This window comes from Coffea arabica, chromosome 2c, assembly GCF_036785885.1.
Source record: "Coffea arabica cultivar ET-39 chromosome 2c, Coffea Arabica ET-39 HiFi, whole genome shotgun sequence".
Lineage (NCBI taxonomy): Eukaryota > Viridiplantae > Streptophyta > Magnoliopsida > Gentianales > Rubiaceae > Coffea > Coffea arabica.
In genome coordinates, this window is record NC_092312.1 from 73,445,879 (window position 1) to 73,465,692 (window position 19,814).

General features: G+C 35.2%; 3 protein-coding genes across 15 annotated transcripts; 1 reads left to right on the forward strand and 2 right to left on the reverse strand.

Annotated features, from left to right (window-relative positions):
* Positions 1–1,133: 1,133 nt before the first annotated feature.
* On the reverse strand, positions 1,134–5,978 carry LOC113723732 (uncharacterized). Of its 6 annotated transcripts, none has more exons than XM_072076407.1 (6): positions 5,691–5,974; positions 5,050–5,165; positions 4,675–4,755; positions 3,436–3,567; positions 1,818–1,926; positions 1,134–1,596 (listed from the first exon to the last, which is right to left on the reverse strand). In XM_072076407.1, the coding sequence occupies exons 2-6, from the start codon at positions 5,150–5,152 to the stop codon at positions 1,407–1,409; spliced, it is 615 nt and encodes a 204-aa protein (XP_071932508.1). In that variant the 5' UTR covers positions 5,153–5,165; positions 5,691–5,974; the 3' UTR covers positions 1,134–1,406. The 6 variants fall into 6 exon arrangements, 5 of the variants coding, with proteins under 5 accessions (XP_071932508.1, XP_071932510.1, XP_071932506.1 ...); XM_072076409.1 differs by having other exon boundaries at positions 1,134–1,606; positions 5,691–5,970; XM_072076405.1 differs by having other exon boundaries at positions 1,134–1,926.
* Positions 5,979–7,304: 1,326 nt separating this feature from the next.
* LOC113727893 (probable (S)-N-methylcoclaurine 3'-hydroxylase isozyme 2) lies at positions 7,305–10,281 on the forward strand. Its single transcript, XM_027252288.2, has 2 exons — positions 7,305–8,266; positions 9,498–10,281. The coding sequence occupies exons 1-2, from the start codon at positions 7,388–7,390 to the stop codon at positions 10,107–10,109; spliced, it is 1,491 nt and encodes a 496-aa protein (XP_027108089.1). The 5' UTR covers positions 7,305–7,387; the 3' UTR covers positions 10,110–10,281.
* Positions 9,451–19,249, reverse strand: LOC113727892 (membrane-bound O-acyltransferase gup1-like). 8 transcript variants are annotated; one of them, XR_011839654.1, is made up of 21 exons: positions 19,005–19,248; positions 18,822–18,877; positions 17,849–18,030; positions 17,703–17,751; positions 17,022–17,125; positions 16,845–16,909; positions 15,987–16,057; positions 15,633–15,692; positions 15,410–15,523; positions 14,865–14,989; positions 14,717–14,768; positions 13,451–13,513; positions 13,166–13,275; positions 12,964–13,056; positions 12,799–12,880; positions 12,326–12,403; positions 11,586–11,661; positions 11,462–11,511; positions 11,314–11,372; positions 10,954–11,224; positions 9,451–10,061 (listed from the first exon to the last, which is right to left on the reverse strand). XR_011839654.1 is itself a non-coding variant. In XM_027252287.2 (20 exons), the coding sequence occupies exons 1-19, from the start codon at positions 19,105–19,107 to the stop codon at positions 11,316–11,318; spliced, it is 1,590 nt and encodes a 529-aa protein (XP_027108088.1). In that variant the 5' UTR covers positions 19,108–19,247; the 3' UTR covers positions 9,451–10,061; positions 11,314–11,315. The 8 variants fall into 8 exon arrangements, 1 of the variants encoding a protein (XP_027108088.1); XR_011839658.1 differs by adding an exon at positions 18,173–18,315 and having other exon boundaries at positions 10,954–11,372; positions 19,005–19,084; XR_003457934.2 differs by having other exon boundaries at positions 10,954–11,372; positions 19,005–19,247.
* Between the last annotated feature and the right edge of the window lie 565 nt (positions 19,250–19,814).

The window sequence follows — 19,814 nt, forward strand, 5'->3', positions numbered from 1 at the left end:
AGCTGTCTAATAAGTACTTTCACATTGTTTTCTATTTTTTCCCGTGATAATGCAACATATAATTGATCATGTGAAAATACAGGTTCTTTTAGATATAAGCCAATGTAATCTAACGTCTGTCTTTGTGTTTTGTTAATTGTCATTGCAAAACATAATCTTAAAGGGAATTGAATTCTTTTAAAGGGAACGGAGCAAAGTTCATCATCTGAACATTTTAAAGGAATACGAGGTATGAAAACTGACTTATCTGTAAATGAGCCAAAAGAAATATCTGCTTGAATGACATTATTTCCAAACTCTTTGCATATAAGTCACGTGCCATTTGAAAGTCCTTCACTTGGTTTTATATTTCGGATTAACATAACAGGACAGTTTTCTTTCAGTTTTAATTCATGTGGAGGCAATCCTTTTGGTGTAAGTGTGTTCAGAAAATCTTGGTTTTCTAGTTGGTGTGATGCATCAAGAGTTTCATCAAAACTTAGATATGTTTTCCGAGGACCTGGGAATTTGTCGATTAGCATATCATTGATTTCATGAACAAAATCGTTTCGTGTCATTAAGATAGCTCTATTAACAATGGAGGATGGATTATTGTTGAATGCCTCCATATCTGGGAATACCATACTCACTAAAGTCTCTACTGATGAAGCTTCATCTATAAAGGGTACATTCATTGGTGTTGGGATCTTGACTTCATTCATATGATTTGATAGCTCTGTCATTACCAATTCGAAGCAAAAAATTGCTGAAATTTTTATCGGAACAAGCTCGCATATTTCCCGTAGCTTCAGTTTTGTTAATTGTTGCCATATAGGTGACATGACTAAGCTTGCATTCATAATATCTTTCTTATAGCCTTGTGTCACAACTGGTAATGTTTGCCGAAAATCTCCTCCGAAAACCACAGTTTTACCACCAAATAACGCATCGCAACCAATGACATCTTTCATCATTTCATCAAAGCGTTCGATTGATTTTTGTTTTGCCATACTTGCTTCATTCCATATAATAAGTTGTGCATCTCTAATTAACTGTGCATTGTGCAATTGTAGTTTGCTTTCCAACGTGACAACTTTGGAATCATCATCATGTAGAGGTACCTTAAATCGCGAGTGTGTAGTACGACCTCCATGTAAAATTGAAGCTGCAACGCCTGAAGTTGCGGTTGCAAGTGCTATACCACCTGTTGATCTTATTTTAGCAAGAAGAGCTCGATACAAAAATGTTTTCCCTGTACCTCCTGGTCCATCTACAAAAAATGATGTTAAGCTACTATTTATAATGGCATTTAAGATCTGTTCATAGGCATTGCTCTGATTCTTGTTTAATTGATCAATTGCCGGAAGATCATTCTCATCTACAGGTATATTTCTCTCAGTTTCTATATCTTTTGCTACTACTTCTTGCTAAGATTGTTGGATTTGTGGTGTGTTCAACTGATAATCAGCCAAACTTTTTTCCATTGATTGTAAGTAGTTGTCAATGCATTGTAGCACTTTCACTTCTACAAGATGAATTGGGATTGAAGAATCTCGCTTTATATCTTCAGATAGAAAGTCTTGAAATTGTAGCCATAGTTGAGCAGGGTTCCTTGGACTGCAATAAACTAAGATAGCATCAAATAATTGACGCAATGAATTTGGCATTTGATATAGAACTGCTTCTGATAAACATAGCTCGCTGCATTATCTGTTTGTAATAGTCCCATCATATCCGCAGCTTCACGGAATGAAGTACAAGCATGTCCATTCATAGTTCTTAAATCTAGGAATGAAGTCGGTTTCCTTACATGCATCAATAACATTCGTAAATAATACCTTTCTCCTTCTGATAGATGCGCACCTAAAATGCGGCCAATCACTTTCCTTTGCTTACGTTCCTTCCAAATTTTTGATTGCTGGTTCCATTTGAAATATTCAGGAAATTCTGCATATACACAATTCAAATTCTTTGCATAGTTGTCGTACTTGTTCATGAGAAAAAACTCTGTTAGCATGGTTTTTTGTAAAGCTCGATTTTTTAGAACACTATGGAGAGAGCTTTTTTTGGAACTGTTACTGGTTGTTTATTCTCTAAATGTACTTGTAAAGTCATGACAGATAGATGTATTTGATTCAAATCAAAGCCAAAAATTCGCCACATTGCCTCAGGAGGGGATACCCATCTTGCGGCAACATAATTTTTTTATTTCATCTATAGTGCTACTTGTCTCAATATCACTCAACTGATACAAAACTCTATCATACTTCTTGTATATATATTTATATATATACTTGACAGCTTGAATTGTGGAGCATATCTCAACATTAATATGGCAATTAAATTTTGCTAAGAGGTAAGCATTATAACGTACTACCCAACGATTATCAAGATAATGGCCATGTATCTTAACTTTGTTCTTGTCATTTTGTCGACGATATACTGGATATGAGTTGGTTGTATGTATTGTTGACTCACAGAATTGCTTGGGATACTTGTCTTTGCAACCGATATGCTTACGCATACAAGCACATGTAGAATTCATAGCACCACAAGGACCATGCATCATGTGTTTAACAATGAGACCATGTAAAAATTCATGCTAATTCATATCAGGCAACTCAGCACAAACAATTCAGTCATAAGCTTCAGGAGAATACATCTTACTTCCTTGTTTTAGAATAATCAAGAAGTGAGCATGTGGCAGACCTCGTTTTTGGAACTCAATAACATACGTGTATGCTGCTACCTTTCCAAAAATATTCTTCTTGAATAGTTCATTTTTTAATTGTTCCAATTTTGCTCTGAATACACGAGAAATTAAATCAGGCCGATTCTCAACTTTTTCAGTTTGAAGAAGGAAACGTTTAATTTTAGGCCAGTTTCGATTACATGTCATTGTTAAGAAGATGTCTGGTTTTCCATATTGTTGGACCAATGACATTGCATCCATGTAACGACGCTTCATATCATGAGATCCTCCAATGAATGATCCTGGAAGAACTATTCTTTTTCCAACATTGGAAGACGAAGATTCTCCCTGCGAGAGACTATCAATAAGGCCTTGATATAATTTTGTTCGAAGCCGCGTTTGATTATCATTCTGTCTATAGAAATCCAACCTTGTTGATTCAATTTTGACATACATATCTACAACATATTGCTGTAGCAATCTCCCTATATGCAATAGCATAGATTGGTCGTTCTCTCTAATTTGTAGTCTGTAACAATAGTACTCTCTACAAGAGACCATATTGCGCTTTCGCTTGTTCTTTCAAATTGCTGGCCAATAGTAGTTAGGCACAAGTAAGGTTTAGTTTTATAATACAGTATCATTTAAAAGTAATAAAAAAATTAGAGTAAGAAATAAATGAAGTAAATAATTTGCTTAATTAGTATAAGAAAATCCTATATAAACTTATCGAAAAATATAGAACATAGCATAGAGTTAATTACCTGAATTCTCAGCATTCATTAATTGGTTTGGTGTTGTCCCAGCACTTGGAGTTAGCTTTAGTTCTTCCTCGCAAGAAGTTGCTTGGCATGCATTTGAATTTCGTGGAATACGTTTTATGCCTTGATGCCAACCTGGTTCACCACTTGCAAAAACGAGTAGATATTGTAATAGATCATAATAACTAAAGTAATGTTTGATAATTTGAGTTTTTTCATTTTTTCCATAAACTTGGATATGCTTTGACGTCATTTGTTCACTATCACAATTATCTGTCCAAACGGCACCAACTTGCGATATAGTTGGTTTGTTGAATACTTTTTGATCCACTGAAGGGCTAGATTCTAATATTATTTTATAATTTTCTATGCTTGGTAAATTTTGAAGGCCTTGAAAAAATGCAGAATAAGGATTAATCTTCAAGATTTCCTCAAGTTTGGTAATTAGGCTCTATTGAAATCTAGTAGAGATGGATAACCGATTTACTGTTTCATGATCAGTATAAAAAACATATAGTTGCACATTCCTTGCCTTTTCACCATCATTAGGAATTAATTGATTTATAAAGTGGTACATTTTGGCCTTGGATTCTAAAGGTATATATTTCATTATAAGACTGATTCAATGATTTGTCACAATTCACCCCAATAGATGTGAATGCAAACATATTATTGTAACTTCTAACGCAGTTGCGAAATTCAACAGCCTCTTTAGAATCCTCAAGGTACAACATCATCAGTTCTCTTGGCATTTCAGTTGGGAGTAACTGGATCTCACCAGAAGAACAACAAAATCTAGGTGGTTCTAGATGAAATTTCTTTGCTTTACATGCTGGCAATCTGGAATATCAGGTAATATATCAGGTTCAGTGGCAATAATTCTCAATGGATCCATTGCTAATCTCTTACGTCGCCTCTGTCTTGTAGCATCCTGTTGAGCTAACTGATATGTTTTGTCTGGTGGCATAGATAGAACATTACTATCAGTAATGATAGGTATCGAGCATGTATCTCTTGAATAATTAGCAACACTGCTCTTAGAAGTTGATGCTAAAACTGTTGATTCTACATTCATTCCTTTTACACATTCATGCATTCCTCTGACGGATGTTTCTGCACAATCTTCTTTTGTTCTGTAATCACTTACATGACTGATAAAACTACCTTTTGAATGTGAATAGGTTGCTATAACATACTGCTCGTCTTGATTGTTTATTCCTTCAGTGTTCATGCTAACCTTACTTTTATATCTCAATTCCATAGTTGAACGGCTATTGAAAGACTCTTTGATGGACACACGAAATTGTGTTGTAGCAGCAGTACCTATTCAGAGGAATAAATATTTCATTGATCTTTGTATTAGCATAATTGATATCTTTAAAACTTGGCACTCCTCATACCAATCGTAGCCTAACAGAACTTGGACAAATTAGCTAAAGTAGCAGTATTATTAGAAGGGTGTGACAGAGAGTCTTTTTTCTAGTTTATTTAGTCATCTTCACCAAATAGACCAGGATGACTGATATATAAATTGATATAACATGGGTGTCCTTACTGTGCACAGCTCACATATGGTAAATGCATTTATAGTCATAGCACACATGGCTTGATATTTACCAGAATTATCCATGGTACTCGCATTGGCACGTCGTTCCCGTCTTCTTGCATTCTTCCCTCTATAGGCTTCTTCTAAGTTTGCATATTTCGGTCGGCGACCCATTAAAAAAGCTTAGCTATACATAAGTAAGAAGATTTCAATAAAAATGCATGCCCAATGAAATTAGTAGTAGAAAGGCAATTAATAAACAAATGAAAGGTACTTGTACGTCTAATATGCCAGTAAGAATCATCACATATTCATTAACATGGTTCACTGAAGTATTATAATCGTGTAAACATTTCGACTCATTAAGCCTTTCAGTATAAAGACAAAACTACGAAAACGTAAAAATAAACCACAGACCTCACCTTGCAAAATCAGACAATGAAAGTTTTCAATTGGGAAAAAAGGTTGCCTATGAGGGAAAAAAAATACGACAAAGTGGCAAAGGTTTAAGCAAAGAATGGTGCGTAAAAAATCAAGAAAATCGAATACATGCATGGCATAGTAACTGAAATATAAGTGCTATGTAGAGGCAGTTAGCGTAAAAGAAGCACTATGTTCTTATATACAACACGACGGCATCACTGAATTATGAGTAAAGTCAGAGCAAGAAGTAGAAAGTAGGAGTACAAAGGAACAATAATAAAAGACTCACTCTTGCAGCTAACAGAAAAACACTGGCATGACCTAAAGAATCCAGAGAAGGCTTTGTATAGAATGATAGTCTTCTAGTATGCTGCTAAATATATATCTTTCGAGTTGGGATTTCTACAGGAATGATAGTCTTCTAGTATACTGCTAAATATATATCTTTCGAGTTGGGATTTCTACAGGTTAGTGAGTACACAAATGCACCGCACGAAAAAGCAAGAGAAGATTACACGTAGCTTATAAACTTAGTGAGTACACAAATGCACCGCAAAAAAAAACAAGAGATGAGTACACAAATGCACCGCAAGAAAAAGCAAGAGAAGATTACACGTAGCTTATAAACTTAGTGAGTACACAAATGCACCGCAAGAAAAAACAAGAGAAGATTACACGTAGCTTATAAACTATGCATGATGCAGTATAGGTGTCCGTGATATGAGCAGTTTACAACTGAGTGCAAAGTTCCCTCATGGCACCGCAGACAAACAGCAAATTGGTAGGAATAAGAGGAAACACGCCAGCGAAGAAACACGCGGACAGAAGCAAATTCCCAGCAAAGCCACTACCACTGAATGACAAACGACCAAAATGCCCCTCAAGCTCACACAAATAACAGTATAACCGGACCATAAGGCACTGTTCACAATCCCAACTCTCACTTTTAATATAGTAAGGATATAAGTCCAACAATTTAGATTTTTTCACAAAATTTCTAAATTACCCTTTAGACTAACAAAAATATAGTATACTCAATTATTTTTTTTCACACTTTGCACAAATCAACAAACCTAATTCCTAACAATCATCCAAGCATAAGTTTTAAAACCAAAATAGTCATCTAAAGGATCCCAAATTACATATACAGTATCAATACTTGCTACGTAAAACACACACACACACACACACACACAAACCCTATTGACAATCAATTTTATACTCCAAAATCAAATATCAATGCTCAAATATCTTTTCAATACAAATTAATCTGACTTAGAACCGCTATTACAACCCTTCTATGGTTTTGAAAATATTAATATCTCAAAAATAGAGAATAAATCCTTCCTCCACAATAAAATCATAATAAAAATTTCTAATCCAATGAAGGAAATCCTTATGTAATTATTGACAGTTTATAAAATTTTTTCTTGACAACGAACAAAATATGATAAATTCAACATCTTTAGTTCTTCTTCCCATTTCAATCATCAATTTCATTATTTATTTCTCTATCATTGCGAGTCTCTTTATTCCCTTCTAACTTAACACATAATCTGATTCCTCTGTTGATTTTATAATTTCAATTTGCTAATATCTACAAAATTGAAGATAATAAAAAGAGGTTATATTAACTAAAAAAGAAAGGAGTGAAAATAGACAAGAAACAGAAAAATAGATTTTTTTTGGGGTTTGTAAATTTATTGCCTTAAATTTAAAATTTTCTACCAAGTAGAGGGCATTATAGGTATTTTACTATCTCAAGAGAGGTAAGTGTAATTTTTTAAACCTGAGGGGAGCCGAGTGAAATTGTCAAAAACATCAAGGGAGGTTTCTGAAATTATCCCTAAAAATAATTAATTCGTTAAAAAATTGAGGGAGTATCAATACTGATACAGTTGTACAACCGCTACTTGTATTATAGAGCACACCAATAGCGATAAGGATCATAGGCTTGCGATTCTTGAAGGAAGGGAAAGAACCTTCATGGATTCAACTGCTAATTCCTTCATATTCCTTCCTCTTTTCCTTCTACCGCCTCTCTTCTGGCTCATCCTAAATTACATCAAAAGTAGAAACCAATCTCTTCCTCCCGGCCCAAAGCCATGGCCGATTGTTGGAAATCTCCCACAAATAGGAAGCAAGCCTCACGTTGCATTAGCCCAACTAGCCCAAGATTACGGCCCATTGATCTCCCTCCGGCTAGGGAGTCAACTTGTGGTTGTTGGGTCAACCCCGGCAGCGGCCACCGAAATCCTCAAGACCCATGATCGGATACTCTCCGGCCGGCACGTCCCACATGTTTCATACGCCAAGAGTCCCCTCATGAACTATGTTTCAGTCGGCTGGACTTATGAGTGCACAGACCAATGGAAGTTTTTACGTACACTTTGTAAAAGTGAAATTCTGGGTGCAAAAGTGATCGAAAACCAGTCCCATTTGAGAGAGCAAAAGGCGAATGAGTTGGTCCAGTTTTTGGTTTCAAAGGAAGGCCAGAGGATCACGATTGCAGAAGTTGTATTTGTTTCTGTATTCAATTTCTTGGGACAAATTTTTTTCTCCAAGGACTTCTTAAGTTATGATGAGGTAGAAAATGGTGGTGGAATGAGTGAGCTTATAAGGGAAGTCATGGAGCTGTGGACTGCCCCAAATATATCAGACCTGTATCCAGTTTTAGGTGGACTGGACCTCCAGAGATTGAGCAAGAAGGCTAGTGTATGTCACAACAAAATCTGCAGTGCATGGCAAGAGATCATTAGAGAGAGAAGAGGGAAGAAATACCAAGATTCAACGAGGCAGAAAGATTTCTTGGATGTGTTGCTTCAGAATGATTTCTCAGACGATCAGATTAATTACTTGCACCTGGTAAGAACTCTCTTTCCTTCCTCTCTTTCTCTTTATCTGGTCAACAACATTAAAAAATAGGGATAATTTCAGAGACCCCCCCTGAGGTTTACAATAATTGCAGTCACCTCCCCTTAATTTTTAAAATTACATCTACCTCCCCTACTTGTACTATTTAGGTAACTACGTAGACACGATATACTACATTTCTCTTCAAAAATCCTAATATACCCTTATTGACATAACAACAAAGAGAAAAGGTTAGTTTAATCATGTACAATTTCTTTTTCTAAAACCACCGCAAATTTGCCACCATACCAAGCCAATCGAGCAAACTATTATTTATAACTCAGTCTTCATTTCAAGTGATTTTAACAATATTTGCAGCCTTTGAATCATTTTGCATCCCAAAGGCTTTCACTAAAACCTACGAGATCAAATATAACCCCACTTAAAAAAATCTAAAAGCTTGCTTATAAATTTTTCAACCTCCTAGCAATAGCTAATCTAGAAAATTTGCACATGCTGCGTATATCTAGTTTCACTAGCATATATATTGCCAATATATCAAAGATTAATTCATCTTGTAGATCAAGACATCAATCTAAACTCTGGAGTCAAAAAGTATATAACTAGCGTTCACTCACGAAAGTATTAATATTAATGGTTTTGTTTGGATAGAGACTTATTTGCCAAAATTTATTTGCTTACATCATCATTACAATTTTCAATACACTTTTTTATCTTCCCAATTACCTTTTTATCTCACATACATCACATCACAAAAAGTGCTACAGTAAAAATATCTCAAATAATTTACAATCCAAACAGAATTAACATTTCATCACATGTTCCACTAAGGTTTAACATTCCGCCTTGTATGCATTATCAATTTGCACGGATATGTCCCAATTGATGTAATGAAATGCAGTTTCCTATGCACCCCCCCCCCCCCCCCCCAAAAAAAACCAAAAAAAAAAAAATGGAAACCTATTACAACTCTTCAGGTTTAATTTTTCGCACATGCCATTCTATTCAAAGTTCAGTGGATAGTTATTACTCCAACATAAGTGAATTTGTCTTATAAGATGGATGGAAAAGAAATTATTTGATTTTTTTTCTTTTTAAGTCATGACATACATTATTGAGAGAAACGAATAATATGTCAATAAGAATGGCATATGAATGGGACAGAAGACTACTGCTTTTCAAATCAGCCTTGGAGGATTTAATTTTATATCTGGTGGGACAGGAACTGTTTGCTGCAGGGTCAGATACTAGCACCTCCACGGTTGAATGGGCGATGGCCGAATTATTAAGGAATCCCAAGTTCTTAGACATGATTCGGCAAGAACTTGATCAGATAGAATTCTCAGGGGAAAATTTGATAAAGGAATCAGGCTTAACCAGGCTTCCTTACCTACAAGCATGTGTTAAAGAAATCTTGAGATTACACCCTCCCGCCCCATTGCTTCTCCCCCGTCGTGCCACGGAAACATGTCAAGTTATGAACTACACTATCCCAATGGGGACTGAAGTTTTGGTGAACGTATGGGCCATTGGAAGAGATCCCAACATCTGGGAAGATCCATCAAGCTTCAATCCAGAGAGGTTTCTCAGTTGTGACTTGGATTTCAAAGGGAATGACTTTGAATTCTTGCCTTTTGGTGCTGGAAGGAGGATGTGTCCTGGATTGCCTATGGCAGCTAGGCAAGTATGCTTGACCTTGGCTTCTTTGATTTATCATTTTGAGTGGTCTCTCCCAGACAACATGCTACCTCAACACATGGACATGAGTGAAAAATTTGGAATAACACTGCAAAAGGAGCAGCCTTTGGTCATTATGCTGAGCAGCAGAAAATGAAAATCAGTGAACAGAATAATTTACAGTAGCATTTTCATCATTATATGCAAGAAAATGGACTGTAATTTGTGTACACAGTTTGGAGGTTGTCGGAGTTTCAGTAAGTTCACTGTCCATTGCAGAATTACTATCTCTATGATGTAAAATTAAGTGTCACGTTATTGCTGTGCCAGCCAGGAACAACAATTTTATGTACCAAAGTAACAAGAAGAATAACAACAAAGAAAATTGACTGATTCAGAAATTTCTTCACAAAACCAAATACTATCATTAAGCACCGAGTGAAATATATATAGGCACGTAGATGAACAAAGATGGGAAACGAACCATCAAGAACAAACGTGGCTTCGTAATTGCCATCATTCAATGCACATGACACACCATTGTCATCTTACTGCATCATTCTCAATCCCATAACCCGTGAAAAGATTTGGTATTCAACCTTTTTTTATATGCAAGCAGATATAAAGAACGTAAGAGTAATTCTAACATTTGAATCAACCACGTTTGTAATTCTATTTTTTTTCCATTTTGACATTCGCCTGAGCTCCTAGAATTTAGATTTCTCCCAATCAAAAAAGTCATGGCATGGATCATCTATCTATTAGTCTCCGTAGGGTCCAAATTCTGAATTTTGAAGCACAAGACATGTATCAACACCCACTGGCAACATTTGTATATTTTTGAGACATTTGAATGAACAGAATTGTTTTCATCATCCAAGCCAAGTATATACAGAAAATTTCACACAATGTTATTAATGATAAAACCCAAAAAAAACCTGGACAGATTAGTATAAATGTGAACCGACCCCAATAAAATACAGTAGGATGCGAAGGCTCACGTTTCTATCCAAGTACAAGCAGAATGGAACTGGTCAATATAATATCTACCGGAAAACATCAAGGCAGGCAAACAGCATTGTCTAATCAGCTTCAGACGCCAAAAAGCCTCAACTGTAAAGACATCTCGTACAAGGTAGTTATCATCTGCTATAACACTAGGAAGAGTTTGTTCGCCTTCATGATGAATAGATCAGGGAATGTTCTTTCACAGTGCTAGGTTACTGACTTCTCACAATGATGGCCCAACAGCCCTTCCCAGCTTCTCTCTACCTAAAACTCCCCTTCCCAGAGAAACCAAACTTTGATACCAACATTAGGCAGTAGAACATCAGAAATTTTATGATGGGCAAGAATTTAACCTTTACATCGTTGACTTTTTAAGCCGCTTTTGCTGAGAATCAGATATGTGGAACATAAGCTGCAATTACCAGTTGACAGGTTAGTTATACTCTTTGTATGAAGGATTTAAGTCAAGCTTAATAACCAAATATTCATAAGTTTCTTTACCTTAGTCCCAATATAGAAGCTAATGAACATGCCACCAAATGTAGGTAATCCTGCATTATCAGAACATACCAATTAAAGTTGGCACTGTGATGTCTCAAACAAGATTAGACAGAAAAGCATTAACCTTCTTTATGGAGAAACCCAGAAATCAACCAATTAATGCCTGATGGCCCAATGACAAATCCAACAAGATTCGCCACCTGCAGAACACAATTTAAAACTTCTGTTGCAGGCTTTTCACGTAGCAAAAGCTTATAATTCCAAAGGCAAAATATTAGAAGACAATAGTACACAGCTAGGAGAGTAAATCAAAGTCATTTGACATAAGGTGCTGGATGAACCAATCATACAACAGTCTAACAGTATTCATCGTAACTCTCATGATGAATATTCATTGGGATTAGTCACAGAAGACTTGATCTAATCAGACCGGTAACTTGTATTACAAACCTAATGAAAGTCAAATGTCTTAATATTTGGAAGTGAAGCAAGTAGTTTAGCATGTGTTACAAATCTATTGTTGAGACAAATGAGGTAAACGTCATACATACATTACCAGGAAAAAAGAAAGAAGCCCAAAAGAGACGGAAACCATGCACAGGAGCAGAGGTTAGAGTAAGCAATTGTACCATTTCAGAGATTTTGAGGGAAAAATACTGCCCTACAATAACAGTGTAAGATAGTTTCATCTACCATCCTTCTCTCTCATCTACCATCCTTCTCTCTCTTCTCACAGTAATCCAAGTTTGATAGCTAAATAATCAACAATTTCAACACAATTCACATAATGTAAAGCACCATCAGTATAAATTTTGTGTAATAACATACTACTTTAGCTCAAGCACGAACGAGGAGAAAACAGACCATGAGACAAGTGATGGTAACAGCACCAGCAACTGCATTAAGTTCGCGTAACAAGAATTCCCCAAAAACACTCTGCACCTGGTGACAGAGAATATGAAGCTTGAGACGACAAATCACGAAAAAAAGTTGCTTCCTAATTCCATCACAGTCCTTTTTCTTAGTCTCATAATGCTTCCAGAATGGAAAAGTAAATGTGATCTGACATGATATCATTTCTTGTGAATGAGATAAAGTATTTAATTACTCTAGAGGCTACTTTTTAGTTTGTTTAATATAACATCTCCCTTTGCTGAATAGTATGTCTTACGGTAATTATGCTGATACTTTCAAATACTCTTGATTTGCAAGGCTGGAAGCTAGTCCAGTCTTGTGTCACAAAGATAATAAGGAAGTTTAGAATCAAAGACGGTAATACTGTTCTCCTCAATTCAAATGGTTATTGCACAATTGAGTTTTGCAGAAAATTCTCACACCTTAAAAGTGTTAGCTGCTGACTTAACAAGAATCTCTGGTATGAAGAATAGACAAGTCAACCATGCCCAGGAAAGAAGTTTCCTGGATCCAAAGATGATTATCAGTCACAGGGGAAAGGTCAAAAGACACAAATGATAACTTGCAAAACATTAAAGAAGTAATACCACTCTAAATCATGCCATATGGCTACAAATGTGAAGACAACCCAAACATTTAGCAGCTTTCTTTGAGCACCTCCAAGGGGAATATACATGTACCTTTAAGCATAAGCCAAGTACTATATCAGCCCAGAGAGAGAGAGAGAGAGAGAGAGAGAGAGAGAGAGAGAGAGAGTACAATAAAAAAATAAACAGCAAAGCCATCTACCTCACAAGCCACTTGTTGTAGGAAGCATGCCAATTTTTCCAAAAAGTCTCAAGATTGTAACAATTATTTAAGCACCTTGGCATATTCTCAGGGGCCTCAATGCCACTGATCTACATGGATATCATAGCAAAGTAGAAAACCATGAGGCCAAGAATATATCATAATTGAAAATGCTAAAAGGTCTAGATCTATGTTCTTTAAATATCCCCATACAAGAACAACATGAGGCATCAGCTATGAAGAAACATATATGCAGGCATATACGTATTAGCTTCACAAACGTACCAGTGACCAGAATCGAAAATATCGCCACAGGAGAAAGAATTTCAGCCACATGAAGTTAAGGACCTGCTAGTAGAAGTGCAGATTGTCAGACATGTTGCAGTTAGAAGATAAAAGATCTAAGCTTCTGAAATATCACTCAGCAGGAGGATTAGACAAATTTTGCAAAGAGGAAATATGAAAAACTTTCAGGAAGCAGCACTCTGTTTGGCTTCAAAGTAACAAATCAAAGACTAAAGCACTCTCTATAAGTCATCCATGAATGTTATAATGGCTATGCTAACCGTTGACTCTGATTAGTTTCAGCATTGTCACATTGTAACCTAGAAATCAAAATCATATTGAGGCTTCCACCACTAGGTGAGTAAAGCAACCCACCGAGGGAATAATTAAAAAGTACATAAACCGGACCATGGATTCATTTCCTTCACCATATTGTATAAATTTAGCTATCACAAAAAGCAACCAGAAACAACATAATTACTGAACCTTCTTTTATCTCTTGCATAACACAATTACAGGATGACTTATTTGCCACATTGCTATTCCAGCTAAGGAGTAACATTTGCGATTCTTGCACTACTTAAAGAACCTTGGCCCTTTGAAGGATGACGCCATATCTGAGCTGGGCATGTTATGGGAATTGGTAATTGAAATGACCGAAATGTTGAACAATAATGCTCTGATATTACAATAGCTCTTAAAGTATCACCAATTGTGATCTTTTAAAACTTGCATCCACTTATTGATGTAATGGACAATATCCTGATATGTCAAACATGTGGTTGATAAACTTTGAAGATAAGTTTGATGTATGTTTTTTAGGAGTTTACATTATATTTGGAAGCAAAAGTACAGGTTGATAATACAAATTGATATTGGTCTTTATAGACCTTGCTTGGAAATGAATAATATAATTAGGTCTGGTTCAAATCCAAAAAAGCATAAAATCATTCATCACAGTTACCATTTAAACATTTGAAAACTTTGTTACTGATTTTTTGTTGGCATCCTTAGCATTTCATGTCCATAGTTTCAAAAACCCCTTAAGCTTGTATATGATTTCCAATTTATATCCAGCATGCACCCGAAATACCCATCAAACTTACTAACCTTTTGTCTTACAATGAGGTCACTGTTTCTAGGAAAAGAAGTCCACATATTCTTTTGTAGTATGATAATAGAACAACATGGTATCAGATAACAAGTAGACAATTCATTAATTCTCACATCATCAGAACCATAATTACAATAGATATCAGCACTTACCCCGTAACCAATGATAAAGTTGTCCATAGGAGTTAACTGTTTCCACATACCACTAAGAAGCGAAATCAAAAAATACAATCAGACATATACCATTGAATAAAATTGAATAACAGAAGTATCGCCATCCTTAATCGTGCAAACCACTAACCTGATGGCAAAAGCATTGTAGTAAAAGAAATGTGTCATTAGTTCCATCAGGAAAAGGCTTAGAATCCACCGGAATCCATACCATACCACTTGTTTAGATGAGTAATTCTTTTGAGGAGTATCCAACTGAAATAACAATATATCATGTTAGGATCCTGCAAATCATAAACTTCATGTTGATTTATGAATCCTCCAAAAGACATATTTCATATGATTCGCAAGTTGAGGTACATTCCAATTACAAGTAGGGAATGCCAATAAAAATCTGTGAATGTCAGATAAGAGTTAAAAATGGAATGTGGGCTTTTTTTACTTTCAAATTAATTTCTAGGAGTCTAGCCATTACAGACTACTCATTTCGCAATCTGCACTCGAATGATATATTGCCATGACAGCAAAAGACAATAACTAATTAAGTTAGAATGAGATAATGCAATATATAGCATGTTAAGGAGGAATAGTAATTATAATCCACCAAAAATAAATGCTTGCAACAAGCTAAGAGAAAAAGACAATTTAAATGAAAACCACATTAAAATCACCAACCTGTGAAGCAAATGCATTAAAGCTAATAATTGGTCCAGCAATATAAAGAGGTGCATACACCAGATAACACAAGTACACAGCAAAAGAGAATTTGTCATTCTGTACACTTCTCTCCTGACAAAGATGGAAAGAAATTCAAAACAATATTCATTTTTAAAAAAAATCTTGACCACAGCTGTACCACAGATGAGTGTATAACAACTCAAGCAAAACAGTAGAAGACCTGTAATGACATATAGCATATCTTTCCGGATGTACAAGTACTGCAACGTTGGATGTGCTTCTGTCATGACCAGCAAATCAAAAATTAAAAAGGAACTCTTTTGAACCTTGACAACATATCTAACTAAATGAGAACCTAATACAAGAGGCATTATCACTTCAATATAGGTGAAAGACTTGACAAACTTTACTCGACTTTAGATGTAAAGTTACATAAATGTTACCCCCACCCACTGCATTGGAGAGGCGCCTGGGTAGTGGGCCACCTAAAAACTACAAAATGCCAATCGCTACATAGACAATCTAGGCAATGAAATAGAGAAACATCATATATCCGTGACTCCAAAACATGCACCTCTTGATCAAATCGATTATTTTGGTCCATCCAGTGGTAGTCATAACCATAGCTTATCATGCGCAATACAACTGGCAAGAGAATGAACAAAGAAACGTTAAAAATTAAACTAAAGAAAGGAATCAATTTTCCATTTACAAATTTGTGGAAGCCATAACTTGAAAGAATTAAAAATGTAAAATTAACAGCAATCATGAAATAAACATTTTCCTCTCTAGAATCTGTCTCAAACTAAAAACTCTATCATTGAAAAAAAAAAAAAAAAAACTCTTAGGCCCTTCAAAATTTCAGATAGCAGCTTGAATAAAAGAATGTATTTGCATGCAGACCCCCTCCCTCAAAAAATCACTCTTCAGTCTTCATAAAACACATAATTAGTTGTGTGCTTCTATGAGATTAATGCATCACCTAGAAGACAGTGCTTAAACTGTGATAGCATTCTTATCTTTACTAAATGTTATAATAAGGACAAGAAGATAATCGAGTAGTCAATAGAGCAGCCAAAAAACTAGAGTATGGCTATTTACGAATTCAATTGCTCAATCTGTTGTCTACCTTTGAGGTTCAATTTCAAAATTATTGACCTTAAAGAAGCATCACAAACCTACTTTTTGAAGCTAAGATAATTGAGTTCTACCTCCAATGATAGGTCAGTAAAACATGTTAAAAGAGTGTGCCCAAATTGAGCATTGATACCAACCAATCCAGTCTGGTTTCAATACATTAAACTGATATATGCAGGATCATGTTTCCTTGACACATTAATCATCACTTGATTTTGTTAACAAGGTAGAAAAAAAAAAGAAGAAAATACTAGTAATTGGTTTCAGTTTCAAATAGAAAAGGGAAAGCACATACCAAAGTTAAAGCAGATATGCCATCTAAAGGTACCACGAAAGTTGTCCAGGAAAGCCCAATGTTGCCTGTTCATGAGAACCACCGCCATAAGACAGTTCAGTAGCTAAATATACCTTCACTGGATTAAAGTGACTATTTTAAATCCTATGGAACTTGAAAGTGAACAATGCTACTCACCCAAAACTGGAGAATTGATATCCTCCATATACACGATTACAGACCAGAAATGATAAATTGAAAGTCCAAAGCAAGTACGAGAAGTATTTTGTCCTGCCAAATATCTGCAAAAGTGAATATCTGGTAAACAAGAACTGTATCAGAAGACTCATGTTAAGCTCAATGCCTTTTTGAAGAGTGCACCATCAAAGCATGAATACCAATTCTGAAAAACTCTGTATGTTATATCATAATATGAATAGTAAACAACATCAACTAAAATGAAAATACTCTTTCAAAAGAAAGTAAGACATTTTCGTGTGTTCCTTCATAAAAGAATTATTGACATAGAGAGCTAAAGTGAAGAAGTAAACATCATTTATGCAAAAGTGACTTCCTACGTTCCTAAGAAAGAGAATTAAAAGTGCAAACATTTGAGTTACTTTAACTAGCAGAAAATTCAAAATTTCTACAGAAAATAAAATCCATAATGCAATGTTTTAAATCCCAGCAAAATAAAGCACTGGTTCAAACATAAATATTTGAAATGGCATAGCTCCAGCAGTACATAATTATCATTAAAACTAAAAATTATGAGGATGCACTATCTTGGGAACCGTAATTGCTGAATAACGGAAACACAAAAACTGTATACACCTTCATATGAAGAAGTTCAATGGAATACAACATTTGACGACATACCTTGACAAGCAAAAAATTGGCTGAAGCAATGGTGAGAATAAATATGATGCTACATGGCAAAAGAAATTCAAAATGTCAGAAAGGAGAACCAATATTTCCACAGCATGTAGCATAGGTATCAATATTGCCATAAATAAGGAACATACCAAGCTCCGTGTAGATATGATAAGTATGCCAAAGAAATTAGGAGCCAAACATATGCCATGCCTTTCGCCCTTAAACAACGGTAGGTTCTCAATACATTAGCTACAAGTGTAAAAATTCCAAAAACTACAGTAAGAATTTGTAGATTCCCTCGAAAGTTCCTCCACTGGGCATCAGAGGCATCCTGAAGAGGAAAAAGAGCAAAGGTGAAGCCTACATTAGGCAAAGAAACTTTTAATTTAACTGTTGAAGTGTATTAACAGGGAGGCAATGGAATAAGCACAGAAATAAAACATATGAAATAGATTTCTAGAAAATTTTCCTACCTGCAGAAGAATAATGATTTACTGACAACAACTTCAAAAGTCAAATTATGATAACTTGAACTCTACATTGCAACCTTACAACTCCTCATTCACCAAACTTGAATCATCTAGGTAATCATCCAAGTCCATTTCACTTTCAAGCTCTAATTTAAGCCAACAGGGGAAAAAAAGTGAGATTGATATTTTGTCACAACTCAACACCAAAACCTCAGGACTCGAGCATGACTTAGATAATTTAAATATAAGTCCTTGAGAACAACATTTGTTTACACAATTAATTCAATTACTCAACGCTCAATACTAAAATTTGAGTTCAAGCTTTGCTTAGGGCCCCAACAAAACATTCAAAGAGATCGTTTTCATGCTGCAGCACAAACAGACGCACATAATAATCAGCCAGAGCTAGAAACCAAACTTAATGAGATCAAAATAGTCAAGATAAGCTCAATGCTTGGATCAGCTCAGTACTAAGCCAACAACACAGATATTTAAACAAAAAAAAAAAAAAGAAAACTTAGCTGATCATAGTTCATGCAAAATGCTTTTGAATGCCACGATAGAAAACTCAAAAAACACAAAAATAGTAAGCTGTTGCACTAAAAAAGGATTACTCTAACCCAAAAAAAATAAAAAACTAAAATTTGCATACATTTAGGCGATTAGCGATCCAGCCAGGACGTAAACCATAAAGCTTGGTATAGTAATCTGCAATTACAAATCAACCATATCAGTAAAAGAAAAATGTGTAAATAGCGCAGGCGATGAATTAAAGTAATTTTGCAAATAAGCTCGACATAAATAGAGAAATGGGGGAGGGGGGAGAGTAAAGCACCATGGGAGAGTTGGAGAGAGCGACGGATGACAAAAGCGTAGAAGGCAACGGCATAAACAATCAGAAATGCAAGCTCTCTTCGCCGCCAATTGCTCTCCGTCATCGTATTTTTATTGGACCGGAATTAATTCCAGCGCCGGAAAAATTCTAAGATCGCTCGGAAGAATCTCAAACGCCGGAGATTGTTTTTTGTTCAAGTTGTTTTCAAACGTCAAAACTTTGCAAATTGCTGCAACGACGACGTTCTTATGACTCAGAGTTCAGGTGATGGAATAAGTGTGGGATAATTTCATAAACCTCCCTTGAGGTTTTTCATAATATAACTTGTCTCCACTGAATTTTTCAAAATCTCATTTAAATCCCTTAAATTGACATATCTCGTAACATTTTAAGTCATTTGAAGGAAATACAAAAAAATAAAACTTTTGTATTACCCATGATTTTTGTCATCTCACCACATCCCGACATCGGTAAATATGAACCATTGTTAGATATTAATTTATTTTTTTAATCTACATATTTTAGTTTCAAATTTTATTTTATTTTATTTTTGGTTAAATAGTTATTAACAGCAAGGGTAATGTTATTAATTTGTTATATTTGATAGGAATATTTAGTCTGGTCAAGTTGATAGGAATGATAAGTAAAATTTTAAAAATTTTAGAAATGCTGAATGATATTGTAGAAATCAAAGGGAAGGTTTCTGAAATTATCTTAAGAAGTACTTATTTAAGTGCAAATATATACGATGTCGTTTTCTCCTTTAAATATTAAATTAATATTTAATAACGAATTGGGAGATTTGGCGCG